Source organism: Leptonotus elevatus, chromosome 4 (assembly GCF_054856555.1).
Source record: "Leptonotus elevatus isolate MCC_2025b chromosome 4, RoL_Lele_1.0, whole genome shotgun sequence".
NCBI classification, from domain to species: domain Eukaryota; kingdom Metazoa; phylum Chordata; class Actinopteri; order Syngnathiformes; family Syngnathidae; genus Leptonotus; species Leptonotus elevatus.
In genome coordinates, this window is record NC_141242.1 from 1709895 (window position 1) to 1733481 (window position 23587).

The 23587-nt window shown below is 44.2% G+C and overlaps 2 protein-coding genes across 3 annotated transcripts; both read right to left on the reverse strand.

Annotated features, from left to right (window-relative positions):
- Window positions 1–2234: 2234 nt before the first annotated feature.
- On the reverse strand, window positions 2235–11580 carry taf3 (TAF3 RNA polymerase II, TATA box binding protein (TBP)-associated facto). Of its 2 annotated transcripts, none has more exons than XM_086074361.1 (8): window positions 11435–11580; window positions 10300–11036; window positions 8980–9222; window positions 6071–7848; window positions 5103–5182; window positions 4035–4326; window positions 3825–3931; window positions 2235–3209 (listed from the first exon to the last, which is right to left on the reverse strand). In XM_086074361.1, the coding sequence occupies exons 2-8, from the start codon at window positions 10463–10465 to the stop codon at window positions 3095–3097; spliced, it is 2781 nt and encodes a 926-aa protein (XP_085930487.1). In that variant the 5' UTR covers window positions 10466–11036; window positions 11435–11580; the 3' UTR covers window positions 2235–3094. The 2 variants fall into 2 exon arrangements, with proteins under 2 accessions (XP_085930487.1, XP_085930488.1); XM_086074362.1 differs by having other exon boundaries at window positions 10300–10790; window positions 11435–11573.
- Window positions 11581–12585: 1005 nt separating this feature from the next.
- tasor2 (transcription activation suppressor family member 2) lies at window positions 12586–23004 on the reverse strand. The gene is made up of 17 exons (XM_086073036.1): window positions 22544–23004; window positions 22170–22318; window positions 21984–22079; window positions 21833–21905; window positions 20052–20143; window positions 19841–19978; window positions 19657–19760; window positions 19523–19539; window positions 17734–19443; window positions 16955–17657; window positions 16462–16867; window positions 14391–16367; window positions 14185–14304; window positions 13924–14077; window positions 13713–13818; window positions 13447–13628; window positions 12586–13046 (listed from the first exon to the last, which is right to left on the reverse strand). Exons 1-17 carry the CDS (start codon window positions 22569–22571, stop codon window positions 12964–12966), a joined length of 6138 nt encoding a protein of 2045 aa, XP_085929162.1. The 5' UTR covers window positions 22572–23004; the 3' UTR covers window positions 12586–12963.
- Window positions 23005–23587: the final 583 nt, after the last annotated feature.

Genomic DNA, 23587 nt, shown 5'->3' on the forward strand with positions numbered 1-23587 from the left:
TATTATTATTTTTTTTTTCTGACATGAATATTTTAAAGAGTGATGTTGGAATGCGGCTGCGTGCTACTTTGTATGAATGTCAGGGACTGTGCTGAGGAGCACTTTGAATGCGCGTCATGATTCCCACTGCCGGAATGCGAGCACACGCATACACTACAAGGATATTTGAAGAAAAAAAAATCACATTTGATAATCCCCAATTAAGATTACATTTAATTCGCTAATGTTCCCTGAGTGCACTTCAAACCCCCGCCACTGGTTGGCACCAGTAAAGTCCACAGCACCATCAATTGATATTGGTTTCCTTGTCGTGGAAGGACAAATTGGTTAGTGGCGCTAACGGGTCATTAAGATGGTTTGCCAACCACCAATTAGACACCACAGAAGAAGAGCAATGAAGGCGCTATCTGTGACCCCTGCACAATCTACGTTTTTATACAGTACAACTTGACAAACATTGTTAAACGCAATTTTTCTTATGATAAATAATAGTTTTCTGTGTTTTGTTTTCGGGGGGTCGGGGAGGGGTGCTGTACCACATTACAGAGGACCCCCGCATATGTTGGTGTGACGTCATCGGCAGAACTCAACTGGACACCAAATTCCCTGCATAGCATAGCATGTTCGGTGTGGACAAAGGTATGTACTATACTATAAAGTGACAGTAAATACTTATTATTTTCAAATATATTGTCAGTCAGGCAGAACCCCCCCCAACTCCAAAATGACAACTTTCTTGCCATTTTGCTTGAGTTTATGGTTTTTTCAAGTTGAAGCCGGAGCCTCATTAAGTTTCGCCAACGACAAGCTATAAAATATCGTAATTTTATATAATACCCAATATTATATACCAAAAAAAAAAAGACACCACCTGCGTATTAAGTTACGACCTCTTTCTTCCCAAACACTTTTTCAAAGCCATTTGCGATATAATATCCACAACGCGTTTCCTGAAGCCGTGTAAGTAAGCGAAAATGAATCTGCACACACTCAACCCACTTCACGCTATCAGCAAATGCAGTGCCGATGCTGCCCCCTTCCGTCTGCAAATAAGCATTACAACCCTCCGTCGGAACAAAACAAACCGACTCAAATGTGTTGTACTTTTGACATGACTTCATTACATTGAACTGTTTCGCTCGCATCTATTTTTTTGAATAATCTCTGCCTAGTGTTCTCTTTCACAGGTGTAATCAAAAACGTTACTTTGACGACATTTTAGCTGTATTTGTTTTGTGTTATTTTATCAAATGTATATGTTGTAACTGTTGCACATTCCCGTGTTATATTTTTGTCTATTTGACGTTCACGCTGATTAATAAAGAAGATACTTTTTTTCTACAGCCAAGGATGACATGATGTAAAAAAATATATATATATATTAGAAAAAAACACAACTCAGTTATCATAATCCAATGTAGCATTTATGTTGTTTTGCTTTTGACCTGTTGTCAATTCAGTCCCGATTGGGATTTAGCTCGCAATAAAACGTCTTCACATTACAATTAATTTGTAAATTCATAAGACGCCCGTAAAGCGATTTGTGACTTTGTGTCTGTGGAAAGCGCTATACAAATTAAGCTTACTTACACAACGTCGGCTAAATTACTTAAACGAAGATGAGAAAGAAAAGAAAAACATTTTTTAACCAGCGACCGAAGGATTTCACTTGGATGCCGCTAAAGTCTTCCTCTCCAACTGAGCTGTCGACAAATCACGAAGTTGAATTCATGTCATGAGTAGCAATATTATTTTATTTATGTTTTAATAGTTGCAGATTTTTTTTCTCTGTGCCAACTTGATTTAAGTTTGTTTTTTTTTACCAAAAAAAGACACAAAGGGAAAAAATTAATAAAATAAATCTAAAGGAAAGTAGATGTAATAAAATCAGGTAAAGGATATATTTGACATATTTGTATTATTATTATTTTTATTTTTAACAAGGGTTAAATCAGTACTTCTACCGAATTATCTGCAGTGCGGTCATCCAATACACTGGGTGGCGCTGTGGTCAAAACAACCACGCGACCATCAAAGTCCAATCATTTGGAACTTGTGGCCACTGAATTCTCCATTATGGATCAAATGGACGGATTCGATGGATGGACTCATCGCCCCACCCCAAACTTACCGGTCAGTCAGATCAAGAAGACCGACCCAACCTGCTGTCACAGTCATGAAAAACAAGTAAGAAGAAATTGTATTACGTGGAAATGAAGTCAAACTCTGAAACCTGGTTTGTCAAAATAATTTCATTTTCAAATGCAAAAAGCTACATGGAGGGGATAATGATTGTGATTGACAAATAGATGGCGTGAGAAATGAAAAGTCCAATTTGGGCCGGTCGGGGACATTTGTGTTTTTAAAGACTGCCAGCAAGCCGACTGCTGATCTTTAATAGTCAAACATCCAAATGAATTACAACCACATGCACAGCTAACAGTACGACTCCGGGACACAAAAAAAAACTGACGACGCACACACAAAAAAATTGGGCACCGTGAGCTCAGCAGCCATCGCACAACATCCCGTTCGAAGCCTCGCCACTCGCCGTCACGACGGCTTCCAAACAGGACGTTTGGAGAGGGACGTGGCGCTTTTCGACTCACCGTGCCCCCCTTTTGCACATATTATACGAGGGAGGGCGTAAAATAAAATACAAACTTTTCAATTTAAAAAAATGTACAGAAATTACAGAGCGTTAAAAACTCATCCTGAAAATGCAGTCACCAAGTCGTGTGCGAAGAGCAAAAAAATGCACTGGGCTTGACAGTTGGTATTTACATTTATACAGTTTGGGGGGGGGGGGGGGCGTAATTATGTACACTGAAAGCGAGGATGAAGAAAAGCGAAACCTCCTTTGTGAGTGTTTTGGTGAGAAGATTGCCAGGCTCATAATGTGCTGTTTAAAAGCCTTTTTTTTTTTTTCTTCCGCCATCTTGTCCGACGCCAACGTCATTATAAAATCCTCATAAGTTTGCTCTCAGCCACCGTTTTTTTCCCTCTTTTTTTGCGTTTTATCTTAGAGCAGTGCCCAACGGCTTTCAAGTCTTTCCAACCCCCCCACAACAAAAACGTGCCTTTTTGCATAGACTTAATGCGGTTTGTGTTTCTTCTTCTTGTGTTTTTTGTCCTTCTTCTTGCAGGAACATTTGACACAAAACCATTGTTGGTCTGCGGGGGGCGCCGTCACGATTCCCACGCAAACCCTGAACACAGACCACAACACAACATCTTTTGTTTTTCTTTCTTCTGAAGTCTGGCGAAGCTAAAATCGCTAAATATCAAGAGAACATTTTTCGCTGTGTGCACTTTTTCAATTTAACTCCTGGACTGCAAAATTTTGCTACATTTGTTTGCCGAAATATGTTGGCATATGCATTTAATCCATTTATAATTGAATGAAGCTGAATTAGAGTTCGATTTTGTTTTATAAACATACGGAAGAGGATTAGGGCCAGTGAAGTGAAGAAAAAAAAAAAAAGGGTTGGCAGGATTTTGATTTTATTCTCACAATTCTTGACTTTAAAATGAGAATTCTGAGATTAAAGTCCCAATTCTTGTAATTCTTGAAAACTACGTTAGAGTCAGAATTCTGACTTTAAAGTAACAATTCTGACTTTGTGACGTGGAGCTCTAAATTGTGGGGGTAAAGTCAGAATCCTGCCAACCATTTTTTTTCCCTCTTCACTGGCCCTAATCCTCTAAACGTATAAACACAAGATGTAGTCGTTTAAAAAAAAAAAAAAAGCATTTTAAGGAAAATTATTTTCAATGTTACTTTTGGGTGACTAATAACTTTGGTGTGAATCAAAGCCGCCTACCAGTGATACCAGTCGTCGCAGTCGTCGCAACCAATCATGGGGCTGCCGTCGTCCGGCTTGTCGCATCCAGGACAGATCCAGATCTGATTTCCGCTTTCGTCTCGAATCTGAAACGGAAGACGTACAAAACGTCAAGGCGGGACTCCACGACCTCCACGACCTCCACGACCTCCCCCCCCCCCCCCGACCCCGACCCTCCCCCCCACTCACCACGTAGGTGCTGACCGTCTCGGTGACCACGCTGCGAACGGGCATCTTGAGGGAGGCGGCTGGGGAGAGCAGCGGGCCGGCGGACAGCAGCAGCGACGACGACGACGACGACGATGGCGCGGGAGCCGGGGGCAGCAGCGGCGACGGCGGCCCGGGCGCGCACGGGAGCGCCGGCAACAGGACGGGAGGCAGCGGGGGCGACCGGGGACGACTCGCGGGGACCGACTTGGCGGCGGGCGTCTTGGGGGTTGGAACTTTTGCTTCAGAGTTCGGAAGCACCTTGCTGATGACACTGGCGGGGGGGCAACAGGACAAAATAGGATGACGTCATTTGCATGCTCATATTTGGGCATACAAACATGACAACTTGATTCAATTACAAATTACAAGTTATGGATTTGTTGTTTGTTTCTTAACCTGCTCAATGTGTAAAATGCTCGACAATAACTTCTCTTGTGAATTGTTGCTACGAGTCAACATTTAATAATAATTATTATTTTCTTAAATTTAATTCATGACGTATCTAGGCCGGAAAACATCCAAATAACAACAACAATAATAATAATAAATTTAATTTATCAGCGCCTTTCAAGACACCCAAGGACACTAAACAGGGCAAAGAAAAGTAAGACAGTTATTAAAAAATTATCATAGTAATAATAGCCAGTCAAGGAGCACACCCTTTGGGAACTTTTTTTTTCCAGGAAAAAGTTCCCAACGGGGAAAATAAAAGTATATCGTATCGTATCGTATTGTATTTATGCACAAGAGTAAAAGTTAAAATATCGGCATAATAAATAAAAATTTTAAATAAAATAAATTAACATTTCTATGCAGGATTACATTGATATAATAAATGAAATAAAATAAATAAGAAATCAAATATAAATTATATAATAAATTAAATTAAATCAAAGAATAAAAAAATAAATTTTTAATAAATACAAATTTAAAATATATATATTTTTTAAATAGAGTCAATTGAATACATATTTTAAATGAGTGGAAATATACTCTAAATAGACATTTTTAAATAAATCGAAAAAGTGTGACTTGATCTCAACTTACATTTTGTCTTGGCCTCCCACTCGCAGCGTCAGTCTGGGAATGACCGGAGAGGGTGCGACCACCGGAATGTCTGCCTTCATCTGTGGAAAGGCAACGAACCGTCATTGAGAAAAAAGCCCGTTAAAACGGCTCAACTTTATTAGGTGCTAATCAGAAGCAATTTACTAAAGTCCACTGAAAATAATTTTTTTCCAGAGATAAGATAATGAGCTGAATGATACGGAATGCAGCGACCGCATTTGGAACGATTCGCTCGTCTCCTGCAGCAGAATTTTTATAGTTCACTCAAATCAAAAGTAATTCTTGAAGACGACTTGGGTTGCGTTCCTAAACACTGCATTAACAGTATTTTCCTTTCTTTGCTTCGTTTTATTAGCAGAGTGTGTTTTACAAAATGAAAACAAGATGCATTGTGGGATACAATGATGGCACAAGGGACACATTCTAATTTGACGGTCATTTTCAGTGCAGTGTGCAGGCTTCCCTTTAGCAGGACGCTAATTAATCACCAAATTAAATTCAGCGGAACAACATTACGGTGGCTTGCACTTTTTTTGAAAATCCAGCCCAGTTGCATTAAACGTTAAAGTTAACACATTCACATGAATTATTTTTAGAACTTTTTTAGATTTTCAAACATTTATTTATTTATTTTAAATCTCCAAATATATAATCATTCATCATGAAAAAAAAATAATAATAAAATGTTACGGTCTAGTTCTCAGTCTGCACATTTTCAGTACCTTCACTTATTTATAAATTAATTTGCGTAAAATAAGATGCCTGGTTTCTGATCGGTCGCCATTACACACAGACCACTTTTAATGTTAGTCATTATTTTAATACTCGGAGAAAACTTGTTTTTCTTTTTAGGTATGAATAACCACTGAAAGAATCAACAAATATTATTCTTATTTTTAAGGTATTGATAACCATGAAAGAAGCAAAATAAGGAGAAAAAAAAAGACCTTCTCCAATCTCAGTCTCTCCTTCTCCTTCTCCTTTTCCTTCTCCCGTTTTTCCTTCTCCCGCTCCTTTTCTTTCCTCTTCTCCTCCTTCTCCCGCTCCTTCTCCTTGGCCTTCTCTCGCTCCTTCTCCTTCTTTTTCTTCTTCTCCTTCTTGTCTTTCTTCTTGTCCTTCTCCTTGCTCTTGCCGTCCTGCAGGACGGGCATCAAGGAGGGCATGATGGGGGGCAGGCGCTGGCAGGAGGAGGGACTGAACAAGGGGAGGACCTCCCCCAAGGCCACAGAGGCCATGGCGGCGGCGGCGGCTTGTTTCTGCCTGTCGTCCTTGCTCTTGTCTTTGCCCTTGTCCTTTTTCTCCTTCTCCTTCTTGCCTTTTTCCTTCTTCTTGTCTTTGTGCTTGTCCTTGTCTTTCTTGGTGCCGCCGACATCTTTGACCTTGACGGAGCACTCGGGCAGCGCAAAGAGCTCGTCCTCCTTCAGGCCAAACTCCTTCCAGAGAATCTTGCCGTCCTTGGACGAGTCCTTATTCTTGTTCTTTTCCTTGTTCTTGTCCTTCAGCTTGCTCTTGTCCTTGTCCCGCTCTTTGTCTTTGGGCTTCTCCTTCTTCTTCAGCTTGGTCTTCAGCTCCTTCTTCAGCTTCTTCTTCACCTCCACCGCCGACAACTTGGCCTTCTCCCCGAAAACCTTGAGCAAGGGTTCGGGCGTGGGAGGAGAGGCCGACCCGGACGAGACGTACCCCTCGTGGTTGGGCGGCGGCTGAGACGACGAGGGCCCGTCTTGGTGCACCTTGCGGATCACCTCGTTGATGGAGTCGTCCAGGGTCCACTTCCCCGGCCCCAGCTGCAGGTGGAGCGGCGCGGGCGCGGGGGGGCCGGCGCCCGGCGGCGCCCTGGCGGCGGGCGGCTCCATGATGGTCAGCCTCCTGGGGCTGGAGAAGCCGTTGCTGTCCGAGTCGGAGCCCGAGGAGAAGGCGAAGGGGTCGGGCTCGCGCTCGCGCTCGGAACGCGCCTTGGCGATGACGGCGCTGATGGAGTCCTCGATGGCGCCGTTGTCGGGCTCCGTTTTGAGGAGGGGGCCCTCGCCGGGCTCCTTGCCGTCCACGTTGTGCCGCATGTGGATGTTCTCTTTGCCCATGCGCTCGCTGAGCACGGCCAAGGGCAGCTTGTGAACGGCGTCCATCTTGCTCAGGGGCTGAGGGGGTTTGGCCGCCGCCGTCTTCGGGCTCTTGGGGCTTTTGGGACTCTTTGTCCTGCCGGGAGATTTTTTCCTCTCCTTGGAAGTTTTAGGGGGAGAATGAATGGGACTGCCGCCCACCGAGGCAGGAACGAGCCCTTTCGGGGACTTAGTTCGTTGTCTCCCAGGCGATGAGACTTTGGGCTTTTTCCCGGGGGCGGCGAGGGCTTTTTGATCGGGGTATTTTGGTATGGTGGGCTGAGGTCTGAAGGTGGGCAGCGGTCCGGGCGGGGTGTCGGGCGACAGCGGGTCAAGGCTGTCGTGGGAGGGCAGCATGCCCGGCGGAGGCACGCGCTGGGGGTTGAGGGAGGTGAGGGGCTCCCGGGGCTCCGCCCCCCACTCCGGGCTGAGCCCGGGGAGCATGCGCGGCCGCTTGGACGTTGGCATCATGCCCAGCGCCTCGTCGGGACTGTCCAGGGCCCTCTTGAGCGGATGGTTCTCGTCGTTGACCGTCTCGTCGTCGTCAAAGTCGTCCGCGTCCTCCTCCATGGCCACCTGCATGGCTTCAGCTGAGGTGCCCATGTCGGGGAGGACCTCTTCCTCCTCTTCTGGAAAAACAAAGGAGTCACGCGGTTAACTGGCAGACATTTTCACTGAAGCAACCCCCTTTGCTCTCGGCTGTTTTACTGGATTTTGACTGATTTTGCAAGGCCCACAGAATATTGTGTTCTACCAAAAGAAATGAACTATTTCATTAGGGGGAAATTTTTTTCTGTTTTTGTTTTGTAGCAATTAGCATTGCAATATAGCTAAGTTTCATCATTACTCACAAACTTGTTGAAAACACTGGGGGGGGAAGCCTTTTTGCAACATGGCCCTGGTTGATCTCTTACACTCTGCTGATGCCCGCTGGCCGTTTTTTTGTAATAAATACCATTGCTTTAAGCCACCGCTTCATGTCAGAAGCTTTCTGTATTCTCTAGTTTTTAAACATATACTGTACATTTTTGGGACCTTGGCATTATCTAAAATAGAATGTTTATAAGTTTTTGAGAGCAAATAAGTTTAACACACACATCGAAAACCAGGCCCAATTTGGTCATTTCACTAAAACACACGGGTCAGACTGAAGGCCTGAGACATGAGAGTTGGTTGAGAACTATGGCTTCTGGATGTCCGAACTGGGAGGCTGACATCTGTCTCCACGGCATCAAGACGATATGCTTTTAAGTAGAATGACGCAACAAGAAATGTGATACGTCATTTACGGTACCTTCATTCCAGGAGACAGCGAGTATATTTCGAAGAATCTGATGCCGTTAACGTTATCGCTGCGCTTTAGCCTAGTGACCGGAAGTTAGCGCGCCGTCATACACCCAAAACGCGGAAGTTGTGCAAACCGCCTCGTTCCAACACAAAAGTACAGAAACAAACTCTTTAGATTCACTCTTCCGGTCATTCTGATGAAAAATGACAATATTTGAAGTCTTTGACTTTTGTTTTTTTACTTAATGCATTCGAAATATGTTGTGTATAGTTCTTTTAAGTGTCTTTAATATCCCTTTTACGAATTGTTTTGCTCTCATCTGGGCCACTGAGTCTGAAATAAAAATGTATTATGATTATGATTATTATTGTTGTTGTTATTAATATGCTTGGGGTTTCACATGGAACAACTGCGCAAACATTTCCCCAACGACTTGTACGGCCTTTGGGAAGCCCGCTAACAGAGAACGCACCTTCTTGTAAGGAGACCAAAGGCGGCAGGTAATCCGGAATATAGTCCTTCCGCTCTTCGGCGTAAAACGCGCCAGGCTGAGGGAATTGCAGGACATTGTTCTTGCCGACGGGGAAGGCGGCCAACTGTTGAGGGAAGGCCACGGGTTCCAGGTTGTTGACATAGTCGTCCAGTTCGCCCAGACTCACACCAAGCAGCCGGAACGCCTGACTCACATCGTCCAGGATAGGATCCGTCCTCCCGTCTGCCGGGTCAATGCAAAAAAATGCGTTAGAACAGCGATTTGCAACACGTGTTACTCGGAAGACAAGCAGTACGCAAGCTCCCTCTAGTGGTACTCGAAAGAATCACTGAATTAAATGTTCAAAATGGGCTAATGTTAGTGTTTTTTTTTCCAATACACTTGTACAGTTCAGTTTTATTATTTTAAAGTAAAATACATTTTACAGGCGTTAGGCGGAATTCTTGTGCCTCCAAATCGTCACTTTTCATGAGACCCCAAAAAGTTTGTTCGATCGAACATTGCAATGCCAGAGAACAAGAAGCCATTCTCAATCATTTGTAAAAATGGCCCCTTTGACCCGACGTCAGCGATATCTTGTCAACTCTAGAATTGGTCAATTTGACCCATAACACCCACCACCAGCTGAGTACAGTGGTGGACAGCAGTATTTCCCAACCAGGGAAGGGGTCCGCGAGAACATTGAAGGGTAAACGTGGAAATGTTTAATCATATATTTCCAAGCTGATAAGTAAATATTCCTAGTTATTTCTTAAGCACAGCAATAAAACGGTGTGTGCGCAATACAACTTGTTTCCAAAGTCACAACAGCAGTTCAAGTGTCTCATTAAAGCTCAATGACTGATCAATGGCGGTGCTAGAGGGACGAAATAGAACTGGTCTGAATAGTATTAGTTTAAATGCGGACTTACTAAAGGAGCACAAGTTTTTTGTGATACATGTTCAAAGTTATATATAACAAAGGGAGGTTTTTTGTTTATTTTGATGTCATTTGATCTTTTTGAAGGCAACACACATACATTTTTATGTTTGAGTTAAAAAGAAAACAATGACAGAGAATTAAATGTTCAAATTTAGGAGCCGAAATAAAAAATACTTTCCACTAATTAATTTTCTGTACGAGTTGTGAGTTACAGTACTGCACTTTTTGACAACTTTCCCTAGGGGGCTCTATCCTGAGAACAACAACGTGATCGCGTACTCAAGCAAACGAGCAAAAAAAGAAGAGGAGCAAAAAAAGAGGGGAAAAACCCGCTGTTTTTAAGAGTAGTAACGGGGGTCAACCCGAGATGCACTTACACAGCTCCGAGTAGCGATGGCAGACTCGGCCCATCTGCTGGATATATCGCTGCAGGACATCGGCCAGCAGGTCGCAGGCGGTTAGCTGAACGGCGTCCCAGCCCAGAGCCTGGCAGATCTGCGCCACCGACACACGCAGCAGCGAGCGGCCATAGCTCTCGCACATCGTCGGTACCGCTCCTCTAATCCCGTTCAATCCCGTCTCCAAAGCACGCGCCCGTTCGTCATGGTTCACCAAAGCCTCGCTGGGGCGCGAGGAAAGCCGCTAAAGGGGCCAATTTAGCTCATCTACTTTGCTAGGTGTGTTGGCGCTTTTGCCAGAGTCGCCATCTTGATTCGTTGGATAGACCCATCCCCGAAATGCTCAGTGCGCATGCGCCCAAACGGGCTGCTCTTATGATGCGTTCTGGGCCACTTGGAATCCAGAGAAGCCACGGGCCGGCGTCTGTATTTGCAACCGCCTCGGTCTTCGGTCCTCGCTCCTCCGTGGACTTGGAAGCGTCCCCACCACAGATCCACCGAGGAGAGCAAAAGAGGAGCGATGGGAAAGAAAGATAAAAGTATGGAGAAATGAGACGGTCGTTCCTCGATGATGCCATTTCATTGAAACGGCAATTAAAGATGACGTCACGTCCTTCACGTGTCACAAATCAATCGTCTCCTTGTCCGAATGTCCACTTAAAGGTGTATTTTCAACGTTGATACTCTTCATAAATCTGACTGTGAGGGGGAGAATCCTGAAGAAAATAGCATAAACATATCTGTATTTTTGTATTACAGAAACTGTCAGTCAACTGTTTATTTTGATAATTGTTAATAAAAAAGACGAAAACTATTCTTGTGTGCAAATAGATTTTTGTTACAAAAACAGCTATACAATTGCCAATGAAAAAAAAACAACTATTATATTATAAATATTCCTAAGGTGGTGAATCAATACTTGTATTTTTGCCAATTAGTTGTTCTTTTACACGTTATAGTTTGGTGCGACCTTCTTTTGTCTGCCGCCCCTGCTTTGTGACGTGTCGCTAGCTTTCAAACTCTTGATTTCGGGGGGAAATGAACGCAGCATAGGACTCACGTGATCTCACCGACGGAAAACAAATTTAAATACATCTCAACTAAATCTGCTCACCTGCGTTTCGTACTCACAATCGAACCGTGATAAGATAACATCGCTGATAAAGGGTCCGCAGACGTCAAGCTCCAAGCCAGAGTCGAGACTTCAAGTTTGCGCGTTTAGCTGCGACCTCCATTTTCTCTTCTTCCTCCCGCCGTGTGACGTCAAAGCCGGAAGGTGGCAAAATACTCACACGCAGTATTTAAGTACTATGGACAGATACTTGCGTAAAAAAAAAAAGTACTGGTAAAACGGATTCGATTGTTTTAAAAGTACAGGCTCTTTAAATCTGTTTTAATCACTGTGATGTCTCTGCTAATTTGTGCTAAATTCCATTAACCTGGGTAACCCTAAATAAGAGCTTCTTTTTTTTTTAAAGATCAAATTGCTAATAATATAATTTTAATTCTCGTCAAAAATACAATTGCAAAAGTAGAAATACTGATTCAACTATAATTGGAGTAAAATGTATACTTATTTCTGTTATCCCGTTGATAGTCTATGGTGTTTTGCATTATGTTAACATTAAAAGAGCAGAAATTATTAGGTTGAGCATTGAAGCGTTGAATTCGGTGTTTGAATTGTCAGTGATTTTTTTTTTCTGTGTTAGCTTTACTTTGTGATCCCAAGTCTAAACATGATAAATACTGCATTTGTGGACTAAGAATTAAGAAACCTAATCCACATTCCACCCGTTTTCGGCCATTCAAGGAGGCTTACATTTTATGAAGCAACTGTTAATCGAAATTGATGTCAAAGTGCTTATAAGGGCCTACCATGCAAACATCACGGCTAACCTGTTTTCAGGATTTGGTCAAGTGACATTCCCGGGATGAGGACGTGGGCAATTTGATGTCAATTTCAGTCGGCAGCAGGGGACGGTGCCGCACATTTATTTTGTCCGCCTTCTTTGGTGGCTGACAAGAATATAAATTTTCTTGTTATTCCACATGTAGAATATTAATCAGAATATTATGTTCAGACTAGTGGGGGCACATACAACATTGCAAAGAAAAATTTTGACTTTACTTCCACTTCAATCAGAATCCTGGTCCATCCACACACACACACACAAAAGTGTGTCAGAGTTGCACCTTCTTTTTTGTACTGTATTTTACTGTCTTGCACACTTGCCAAAGATGTCAGACATTTCTGCTTCTTATGAATCCAGCGTAGATAAAATTAGTTTTATTCCATTTCACTGAAATTCGTTAAAATATAGATGAATGCATTTTAAATCAGAACTACACGCAAAGCGACAGAAAACTATTTAAAATCTTTTACAAACCATTAAATATAAAACCCCTAATTAAAAATCAAACAATGGCACTTTTGGTGTTATTCATCACACAACTCAACTCATCATCTTACAAATACATAAATACAAAAATACAGTTGCAACAAAGCAGCAACGTTTTGTACCGTGTACAAAAATTTTTGCTCGGCTAAAGGTAATATGTTTTCAGTGAATTAAGTAATGAGGTTTATTGTTTGCATTGAGTTGCGAGAGCACACGAAAGACTTGAGGTCAGGCAGGACATGCGTCACGTCGAAAAACGCATCAGGAACGAGTCGACGCTTGTCGTCAGAATTCCGTTCTTCTCAAATTCGTCATTGGTCCGTGTATCTGGAAGAATACAACATTTTTGTTTGCCGTTCGAAAATTTACCCCTTCGGGATAAAATAAAAAATGCATGTTTGGAAACAATAGGTGCCAAATACTTTTGATTTACTGCCGCTGAGCTGGAATTGAAACCATGGCAAAAACTAGTGTGTGGGGTTGCACCACTAGATGGTCCCCAAAAGGTTTTGCCCCCCCCCCTTTCAGTCAAGAAAAAATCTCAACCCAACGCCGCCATCTACAGATATCTGTTTGTCATTACAGATGATGGTAATGGTTCTGATTGAGTTTTTCTCTTGGTTTCAGTTGAGCTCAGTGGTCGTCGATCCATTTCTGCCATGTTTGTCAAACGTTGACCAAAAAAAAGAAAAGAAAGAAATGTCTATACATTGACATGATAGCTCACCAGTTACAAACACAGGAAAACGGGATGCAATATTCTGGACCTGCAAGTGCACCAGACAAGCAAGATAGTCGGGATGATCCCTGGACTTGGTGTCGCACTCGTGGTATGGCAAGACTGCGCAGAGTCCCGTCTCTTGGGACCAGCTTAAGAAATGTTTCTTCTCCTCTGCTTCTGTACTGAACCTGGACGCGGGAGGAAGGTTTTAGCCTTTCAAGTCAATGAGTCAAAGTTTGTAACTTGGAACCTTGTCAAGGAGACACGCCTACCTTGCGTTCTCCTTGAATCGCCGACTATCTCTGTAGTGTAACAACCACTTCCACTTTCCCGTCTCGTTGAGCTCTTGCAGGACTTCCAAGAACCTTTTCACCTTGTCTTTAACAGTCAGCAAAAAAAAAAAAAAAAAAAAATCATAGGTGTGCATTTTGGCATGATGACAAAGTCAAGATAACGTCAATTCACAAAAAAAGCAAAATATACCCAGGCTGAGGGATTCCAGCGACGGCCTATCAAACATCACAAAGCCGCCGCTGAGAAAGAGTTCTTGATGGGTGAGATTCACAAGATCGTGTGGTTCGTCAATGCCGGCAAACAGCACGTCCGCAGACTTTTTCAGCTCGAGTAGATTTGGAACCTGAGATGACGAGAGACCAAAAGCCCCGACGTGGCAAAAAAGTAGTCAAGACTCGGTATTTAGTACCAAAGAGGAAACTGGTTAGAATCACAAGTTCCCTCGTGTACCTCAGAAAGGTGCGCGCAGATGTCCTCATTCCTGATGATGACGAGCAAAGGCGAACACTCTTCGCCGAGGAAGAACTGGCTCGGCTGTACCGCTGTATGACCCGCTGCTTCTAAACATGCCTATGAAAAGTTGAAAAGAAAGTGACAGTCGTTTTTTTTCCACTGTTCATTTTCAAATCGCTGGAAATGATGCACATTTTCGTTACCTTTGTCTCAGCAAAGAAGGAATCTTCCGATGTTACCAATATGTAGAATCTGTATTTTGTTTTCCATGATTTCATCCTGGAATTTGGTAGATTCTCATCCGGCTTGCTTTTTAACGGCATGATAACAACTAAACGGTCCGAAGGATCAACTTGCAGGCTTTGTGAGTTAGACGCCGCCTGGGTTGGCTTTGCATTCGCGTCCCGTGCGTCACTCGGGTTTGAGGGTTGACCGAGCGCATGCGTCACGTTGGTCGTCGCGGCCGGACTGCATTTCTCTGTCGGACTTGACTTTCTTTCCGTCCCCTGTTGAGTACTAAGGTGAGAACCATCGGAAGAGAGCTCATTTGGGCCATGACAAAAAGATTCTCCCTTTGGTTTACGATCCGAGGATACGGGAGGGGACCTGTCGTCTGCTGCGATCTCAGGCTCGACCCCTGATTCTCTGCATGGCTGACGCTTTTGATCAATGGCAGAAAGCGTTTCATCTGCAACTGATTCGGGGTCTTCAGTATTTCCCGCCGCGTTAGGCTGGCTCGTTTCACCAATTGCGAGCACTGACGCTCTGCGCGTGGTGGGCCGTCCTGCGACATTTTGGGGAGAAGTTGTGAAAATGACAATCTCGGTTCCAGTCTGGTTTCCAACCGTACTTTCAGTTGGGCCCTGGTGGCCTGCGGTGGGTATAATGTTTTCTCCACAAAAGCCCCTGAAGGGGACTCTAACCCTTTGCTCATCTTCTTCTTCCTCAGTGAAGTCCACATTAGATTGAACAGTTTCACACTGGATTAAATGATTTTGTTGATGGTTTTGAGCTATGGTCGAAGGATTTCCACGCACTTCGATGGACACGGTCCCATCGGTACCGCCTACAATACCAGGCTGGTTGGTCTCACCAACCTTTAGCACCGATACTCTGCACATCGACATTTCTGAGTTCTTTTTTAGAGAACTGGAACTTGTGCGGTTATGGACAATCGCTTCCATCGGACTTTGGGTGTCTGTGGGTTGAATACTTTTGGCAGAAAAACTCCTTCTAGGACTTGTCGTACCACAGCGGCTCTCTTGTCCCTCTTCAACTAATTCTAAATCAGATCCCAAACGTTTTACAGCTTCACGCTGAATGAAATGAGGTTGTTGGTGTACAGGAGTTTTGGCAGCCGCCTTCTTCTTCTCGTCTGCACCAGTATTTGATTCGTTTGGTCTTCGTGGCCCAAAACTGTACGTTTCTTGCAAATGAAATGTTGCCGTCTTGCAGTTTAGCGGAGAGATATTTCCAGATGTTGAGGCATCATCAGAAAGAAATACTTTTGGCGCCGAGTCGCAAGCGTGTCCCGACGCGGCGCCATCTGTCACTGCGTCACTTTGACACCTTGTTGCCGACTGCATTTCAACGTCGGCGAGGGTTATCTGATTGGCTAAAAATTCTCGATGACCTATTTGGGAATCTCCACGAGATAACGGCGCATCGCTCAAAGCGCTACTATTTTCTGCGGTTGAAATGTGCACAGCCTTCTCGTCAGATCCGTTTACAAACGGATCGCTGTTTCTATTACGACAATCCTTTGAGAATTGAAGGTTCTCAATCTTGTCCGCTTCAGGTTGCCCCCTCGCCAAGACACCGAAGTTTCGAAATGTATTTGATTCTTTGTTTCTTTCTTTGTTTGATTCTCTTTGAAGCAGCGCTTCTTTGCGAAGCTTCTTTTTTCCTGCGACAGACGAGCCCCTCCCACGTTCGAGCAACCTGATCAGCTCTGAGGCGTTAACGTTTTTAGAGCTCCCTTTGAAATCTTTCTTGTCTATGTTCGATTTATGCGACGCGTGGTCCAATCCGACAATGTCGAGATTCTCCGTCTCAACCGAGACCATCGCCATTTCTCCTTGCGCACGAGTTACATCCTCTTTGAGAGAGTTTGCAAGTGCGTGCGACGTGCAATGTGCTTTATTCTGAGTCTCTGCAAAGAGAATCGTCGTTTGGCAACTCTGGAAGAAGAAAAACAACAACAGCGTTAAGACAATTGTTGAACTGAAACGGCAAAAAGTTTGTCTTTGATGTTAAAGTAACATCAGAACCAACCTGGAACGTTAGTTGCTCTTTTAGTCCCGTTTGTGAAGTTGGCGACTCAGACCCTTTTCTACTGTTGACTTGGGCGTCTGAAAGGGGAACCTTTAACCTCTTACAGTTCCCAAGAGATAAGTCCAAAACATCAGATTCTCGATCCAAAGAGGAAGAAGACCTGCTAAGGTCTGAAGTGTCTCCCACGCCCAGCGGAAGAGCAAACGGATCCATCTTGAGCTCAGACTGAGCCTGGGTTGCGATGTCTGCTTCGGAAGAACTAGCCTCATCCGAACGCGGGTTTGTATTCCGGTCTGGGCCCAAGTCAACAAACCTCGCCGTTGAGCGGCTATAGAAGAAAGCAATCCACATGTGGACGATGAGCTGCATGTCTTCACGGGTGTCCCCAATAGAGAAACTCCACGGGCTGTAAAAAGAGAAGAACACGAGACACGTGTACCCGAAATCAACCAGTTAAGACGACACTTCTCATTTGTCTCGGCTTTGTACATACCCATGCAAAGCCCGGAGGATGGTTCTGTCCTTCGGATCGCTTGAAATCCTGCTGTCCCGACCAAAGTCGTACTTTTCCCTCCATTGCCGTGTCACTTGGATCGATCCGTCTTTGCAAGCAAAGTTGCGGTAGCGTTTGAACGCATTCGTCCATTTCCTCGAGCGGTCTGAAGGCAGACCGCTCTTGTTTTCATGCAAGTCTTCCAAATCCTCAGAGGCCTGCGGTTTTCCAATACCGCACTTGGCGTCTTCCCTATGAAGCAATCCAGTAGAACCGCTCAAGGGGGACACCTGGAAGGGCGTGCCCGGTAAGCCAAAGGCCATCGAGGCAGACTGGGGTAACGCGTAAGAATGTTCTTTACACAGCAAACGAACCAACTCAATGCCTTCCACGAGAGGGTTTGGCGAAGGCGCAGGTCTGGGTTCGCCGGGCAGAGTTTGACGAACCGACACTTCCCCGGCAACAGTGACATTTTTGGGCTCGTCACTCGTCCTCAAACCTGACGGGGGCGACTGCCTCTCGACTGCTTGGTCTGATTGTGAGGGGGCCTGCTCATTAGTAGCCCCCAGCGCCAAGTCAGCAAGTAAATTCAAACCGTCCGTTGATGGGTTCGAGGTGGGCGGTTTCTTCCGGGTAGAATAATCCCGAGCGCGATCTTTGACAGGTTCACTGGCGCGAGACGGCCGCTCAAAGTGCATCCACCCTGTCAAGACAAATTAAAAGTGGAAAATCACGATCAAATACGTGGGTTCAACTATAAACCAATGAATCTGACTTACATGTCTTTTTAAAGTGTTCCCGGGAGATGTCGAGATGCTTCCTGACTGTTTTAATTCGATTCCATTTTGGGTAAATGGAGGGAGGCCTGCATAAGATTTCCGCTTTCTCGCCTTGCGTCTCCAACATGCGTTTCTTTCCACGAGTGTCTTCGACTCCCTTTAGCTCAAAATTGTTGAGAATTTCTTCAGTGTTGACGGACGGCATCGTTGAGTGTTCCTCGAGGTCCGCCGCGGTGTCATCTGCGCTCGCCACGTCGCCGTCGTCGCCGCCGTCAACTCTGCTTTTCTTCAAACAAGGCTCCGTCTCAGCAGTTCCATCTTGAGGATTTCCATTGAAATCAAGTTGATGTTTTGTCGTCTTCCTCCCTGAGAGGACGCGGGTCGGTTCATCCTTTGCGGGACCTCCGTGTTCATTCGCACCCTCCGTTTGAACCGGATCTTCACCGTCCTCTGACGCTCGGACAGTGCTCTGCTCTGGACTTCCCGTCGGGGGTTCGATTATGGGCTCAAAGGTCGGCAGTTCTGGAGCCGCGCTGGGCCGCTGCTCCAGTCCACGTGCCTCAGGAGTTGCGAACTGTTCAACATCTGCCGTCTCCGACTTGCGCAGATGAGCAGTGTATCTTGAGCCGTGAGGAACCAAGACTCTTCCACATTCACTTATGACCGGCTTTAATTTCCAACGCTCGGATTTGTCTCTCAGAGGAGCTTCGCAGTCAATCACAACGGTGCTATGTATTGTGCGGTTTTCTGGATTTGGCTCTTCCGCTTTGACTGATTCAATTGTAATAGTTCGAACTTTACGCCCTTTCATGACCCACCTTCGGAGCTTCTCCCAATCTATACTCGAGGCATCTTTTTTTCGCTCAGCCTGACTATCGAGCCGATCTCCTTCGGAAGATTTTTGGAGTTTTTGTAACCTTGGACTCTCAAAAGACGCGTCATTTTTACTTTTGAAATGTTTCCGGAGCAGTTTTCTTTGTTTCTTTTTTGTGAGAGTCGCAATCTGTGGACAATCTGAGACCCTCCTGCGTTTAGCGGACAAAGTATTCTCTGCGGGGACAGGACTGACTGGACTCTTCTCAGTTAGACTTTGCTCAGAGGTGAAGCTCACGATCAGCTCTGCTGGAACATCAGGAGTCTGGAGGCTTTTCACGTCTGGATCCTCAGTTCTGTTCAGAACTTGCAAATCATTTGTTGCAGCTGTTGCTCCAGCTTTTGCCTCGCCAGTACCCGTCTCCAACGTTGCAGGACTGACTGCACTTTGCTCAGAGGCGTAGCTCACGGCGAGTTCTGCTGGAAGGTCACGGGCCTCTAGAGTTTTCACTCCGACGCAATCGTTTTTGTTCAGCGCGCGCAAATTATTTGGTGCGACCGTCGCTTCAGTTTTTGCTTCGTTCGTACTCGCCTCCTCCAACTTTGCAGGTGACTTTTCACCAATCAGCTGATCTTTTGATCCCGTTTGCAGTGGATCGGCTCGCACCACCTTAGAAGATGGCAGCATGCCCTTGGCGTCATGGATAGCAGGTTCCCGAGATGAACTTGATGCCGATCCAGGATTTAGCGGCACTGTATGAGCCCGCATGTTGTGTGCCACATTGCACGGTCCTTTGTTCGGATCCACGTCCGTTTTCTTGACTTCGCTTTCCGCTAAACGTACAACCGGCAGAATTCTGAGAAATTCGTATGAGATGAAGCCACGAGGATTGGCCTCTGTGATAATACAAGAAAATGAAACTTGGTTCAACCTCCATGTGAGACGGACAGATTCTGTTGATCCGCATTTACGTACCCTTCATCGCCAACGCTCTGAAAAAGGAAAACAAAATGTTTAGATCTCCCTCGAATCAGACGGCACCAGTGGAACCTCAAACTAATCGCAAGCTGGCGGTTCCATTGCGCAGTACGTTATTCGTGTTTAATCACCTTCGTTTTTTATAAGAAAAAGCTACGACAGCAAACGGGCAAGTGAGGCTGGGCGCCGGCGCCGTTTCCTTACGTCCATCATAAAGCAGCTCGTATATGTAACACTGCGGAAAGGAAGCACAAGCAATGGGATCGATTTGAACCACGTGTTCATTGTGCCCGTCCTTAAAAGTGCCACCGTTACTTGAGTTCTCTCGAACGCGACAGAGTAGCCGGTTTTGGTCGTCACAGAGGCCAAGTGCCGCGACACGTGGCAGTCAAAGCCCGCAGTGGGCGCGCCGACATCCTTGGTGTGGTTCTCAGAAACTCGTTTGACTCTCCCCTGTGGAATGAAGAGCGGCTTGCGCAATTAATTTACATGTCGATTGAAGTGTCATCTCCCAATTTCCCGCTACCGTCGTCAGCCTGATTATGGCGATGTATCCCGATTGTCCGTCCTGCCAGCGCTCCGGGCCCAAACAGTCGGAGAACATTGAGATGTAAACGCCTGAAAGGCAAGATTGAAATACATCAGCAGGGGTTGTAAATTAGCATTTGCTAAACATCAGCTGCAAGTTTGCTTCGTGTCTATGTCTGATTGCATTGTCCCTGTTAAATAAACCAATAAAGTGAAATGAAAATGAAAGTTTAAGATTTCATGTATTTTTTAAATTTTGGAAAAATAAATATTTACTGTAGAAATCTATAGAGAGCTATGGTATTTACTTGTTTAAGTAGCCATTTTACTTTTGAAGACATTCTGATAAGTAGGGGTGCGAATTGCCTTCGTAGCTCGCGATTCGATCTGTATCGCAATTCATAGGTCACGATTCGATACCGATTAATCCCAATAGGAATCTCAAAGTCAAGTATTGCAATTTTTTTTTTTAACTCACATTTAGAAAATACTAATACTAGTAAGAAAATGTACCTTAAGTGTGAAGTACCCTAAAGTGAAGCTGCTGACATGCGGTACAGAAAAGCGGAAGTCAAGCCAACACCCGTAAACCGGTTGAGTGACTTTCTTTCCTAATGCAACGCAATTGACTGACAGAAAGTTACTTTTTTGTAAGCCTGGTAAATATTCAAGAAATGTACGGCAATATTGAGTTTTTTTTTTTTTTAAATAGATTTCCTCGTAGGAACTTGAGCAATGTTTATTGTTTTAGTGAAACGTGACGCTTTTGGCCCGACAACTGATAGCACAACGCTGGACTTCGACTGCTTGAATTGTGAATTGTGATTTACGGTGAACCTCCACTGTATTGTGCTTCATCATTCCCACCCTGGCTATATTGATCCATTGATGAACCGCTATTGGTATTTGGGGGGTGGGGTGGGGGGGTGGGGGGTATGCATCTATTAAAACATCCCCCCCCCCACACACACAGTTCCCACCCCTGTAAACAACACTTGTTACACTTAATAAATGTAACTTTAAAAATGCTAAATTTTTAATAAGTACGAGCTGCATTCAGAAATGAATTGCGACTTCACACGAGGATGACAAAATGTCTGCTTGATAAATACATTCCACTTTTTATCTTAAAATGGCTTACCTTAACCAGAATTCCACATTGCATTGTAGACAAAAAGCATAATCTTGATGAATGAAAATGTAAATCCTTGTTGTGGAAACCAAAATCAAGTTGCCATGACTACCTTCTTCTTCTTCTTTATATATATAAAAAAAAAAAAGAAGAAGCAATTTCTACCGAAAGTACAAAATCGGTAGTCATGACAACTTGGTTTCAGTTTCCACAACAAGTATCTACAATGCGCATTAACCCACCAGGATTGTACCTTTGGCTAGAACGCAATAGAAGGTAAACCATTTTAAGATATTAAAACAAAAAAACTTCAACTTCCATTATACTGTATGTTAGCAAGCGGACTTTCGTCTGGCAAAATGAGTTTGTTCATTATTTTGGTTTTTAATTATAAATGTTTCAATTCACTTTTTGTTTTGTCAGTTTTACAGTAAACGCCAACTTGAAGCGCAAGTGCACTTGGCCTCTCATTTGTGAAGACTTGTGCAAGTTGTTACCGCCTCTGCTCCCTGATCAGTTGCGCAGGGAGGGGCCGGAACTGGGATTTAAACCCGAGACCTCTCAAGTACGGTGCTGATGAGCTCATCACAAGTCCACCATGCTTGAAATGCGCGGTACTGTGTAAAACCAGTTTTTGTTTCGTTTACCCTTGAAGGGGTCTCCCAAAGTGGAACAGGAGCTCGTCCCGGTGAGTATTCCAGTTTGCCCAAGCGCATTGGCCTGCGAAAAAAAGACGAGACAAAAATAAAAAAATAATATTAACATGAGCAAGGAAATTGATTTGACAGATATTTGTACCTTATTGATGTCATTAAACAGCAAAAAGCCATAAGTTTCCTCCAGGTCATCTTCTGAATATCCCGTTTGTTCTCTCTTGGCTCGAAAGGCAGCGTACTTAAATTGGACACAAAGATGAATTTACTTTTCAACCCGGGGCCATAGTGAAAACATCCCAGGGCTTTTAGTCACTCAAATGTCTTTCACCTTTTGCTGCAAGGCTGGATTTTTAAAGAAGGAAGCCGAATTGTATCTGAAAGACAGCTTGGACTCTTCGTACAAGTACGCACTTTGCAGCGGGGCCAAGATTTTCTGTTTAAAAGCCTCCGAATATTCCGTCACTGGTATTAAAACACCTAAATGTGAAAGGGGGAAAGACAAGACAGCTTATGGCAGGAAGAAGCGGCGAGCATGGGAAATTGCACAACAATTTAAGTGGCGGTTTTGTCTCACTGTTCGTACGTTTACGGCAATTAATACCGGATAAAGTAATCAAGTAGATTCTGTTTTAAGGGAAGGGGTACACCAATTTGATTCACGTTTATTCACAAAGGCGAAAGTGAAAGTTAAATGTACTCAACTCGAAACGGAATCTGTTCCACTTTCCATTTCGGTGTCAATTGTGACGTTGTCCTCGTGTCCTTGCTCGAAGACAAATAGGTCTTGTTTGAAACATGACCCTTCCTAAAAGAAGTCACATTAAATCTACTCCGGACCACACAAACATACTTTCGCTTCCCCCCGCCTGTGAGGGAGACGGGGAAAAAAAACACCACATTGTCGGTCGACCGATTTCCTAACCAGGAAGTAAGGATACGGCCACGTAGCACGTAAAAAAAAAAAACTCAACAGAAAATACTTTGATTAATTCTACTTTTGCTCGTCAATCCGACGTGAGTGAAAACAAATTCCGCACCGACGGAAAGCACCGCGAGACGAGGACTAGGGCAAAGAAACGAAAGCAAACGGGTTGCCAGCAGCCGCATCCATTTTGAATCATGTCAAAGGAAAAGTCGAGCGTCGTGTGGTTGGAGTTGCTCAAATACTCACCCGAGCGGTTCCACTCGACTTCGCAGCCATTCTCATGCACACTTTCGACACCTCCCGTCCAAATGTCGCGCATTATACATCGATATGTTTTTTTTTTTTTTTTTTTAATATATATATACCAAACAGAATGTTTACTTCGCGTACGTTACCATCGGCGTAAACTTTTTTTTTTTATGTTTTGAGCAAGGTGAGTGGAGACACATAATAAACGACATAACTAGATGAAAATCCGCCAAGCAGCTTTATTAATATGGCGCATTTCATTCACAAGGCAACAGATGTGTGTCACATATATAATTAAACAGTAAAACATTTAAAAGCATTCACTAACAAATAAGAGCCAGGTTTAGGATAAAAATATACACATACACGTTCAGTTAACTGATATTTTTATATGTATGGTCTCGCTGTGGTTTTATCGTGCATATTGCTTTTATTTCATTGTTCCTATTTATTAATTTCTTATAACTTTTCCCGTTAACTATTTACCACGTCTTTTACAATTAAGGCTGACGGTGCACTTGTGCCTGAAAGCTGTAAACGATTGCCCCCTCGGGATCAATACAATTGTTTGA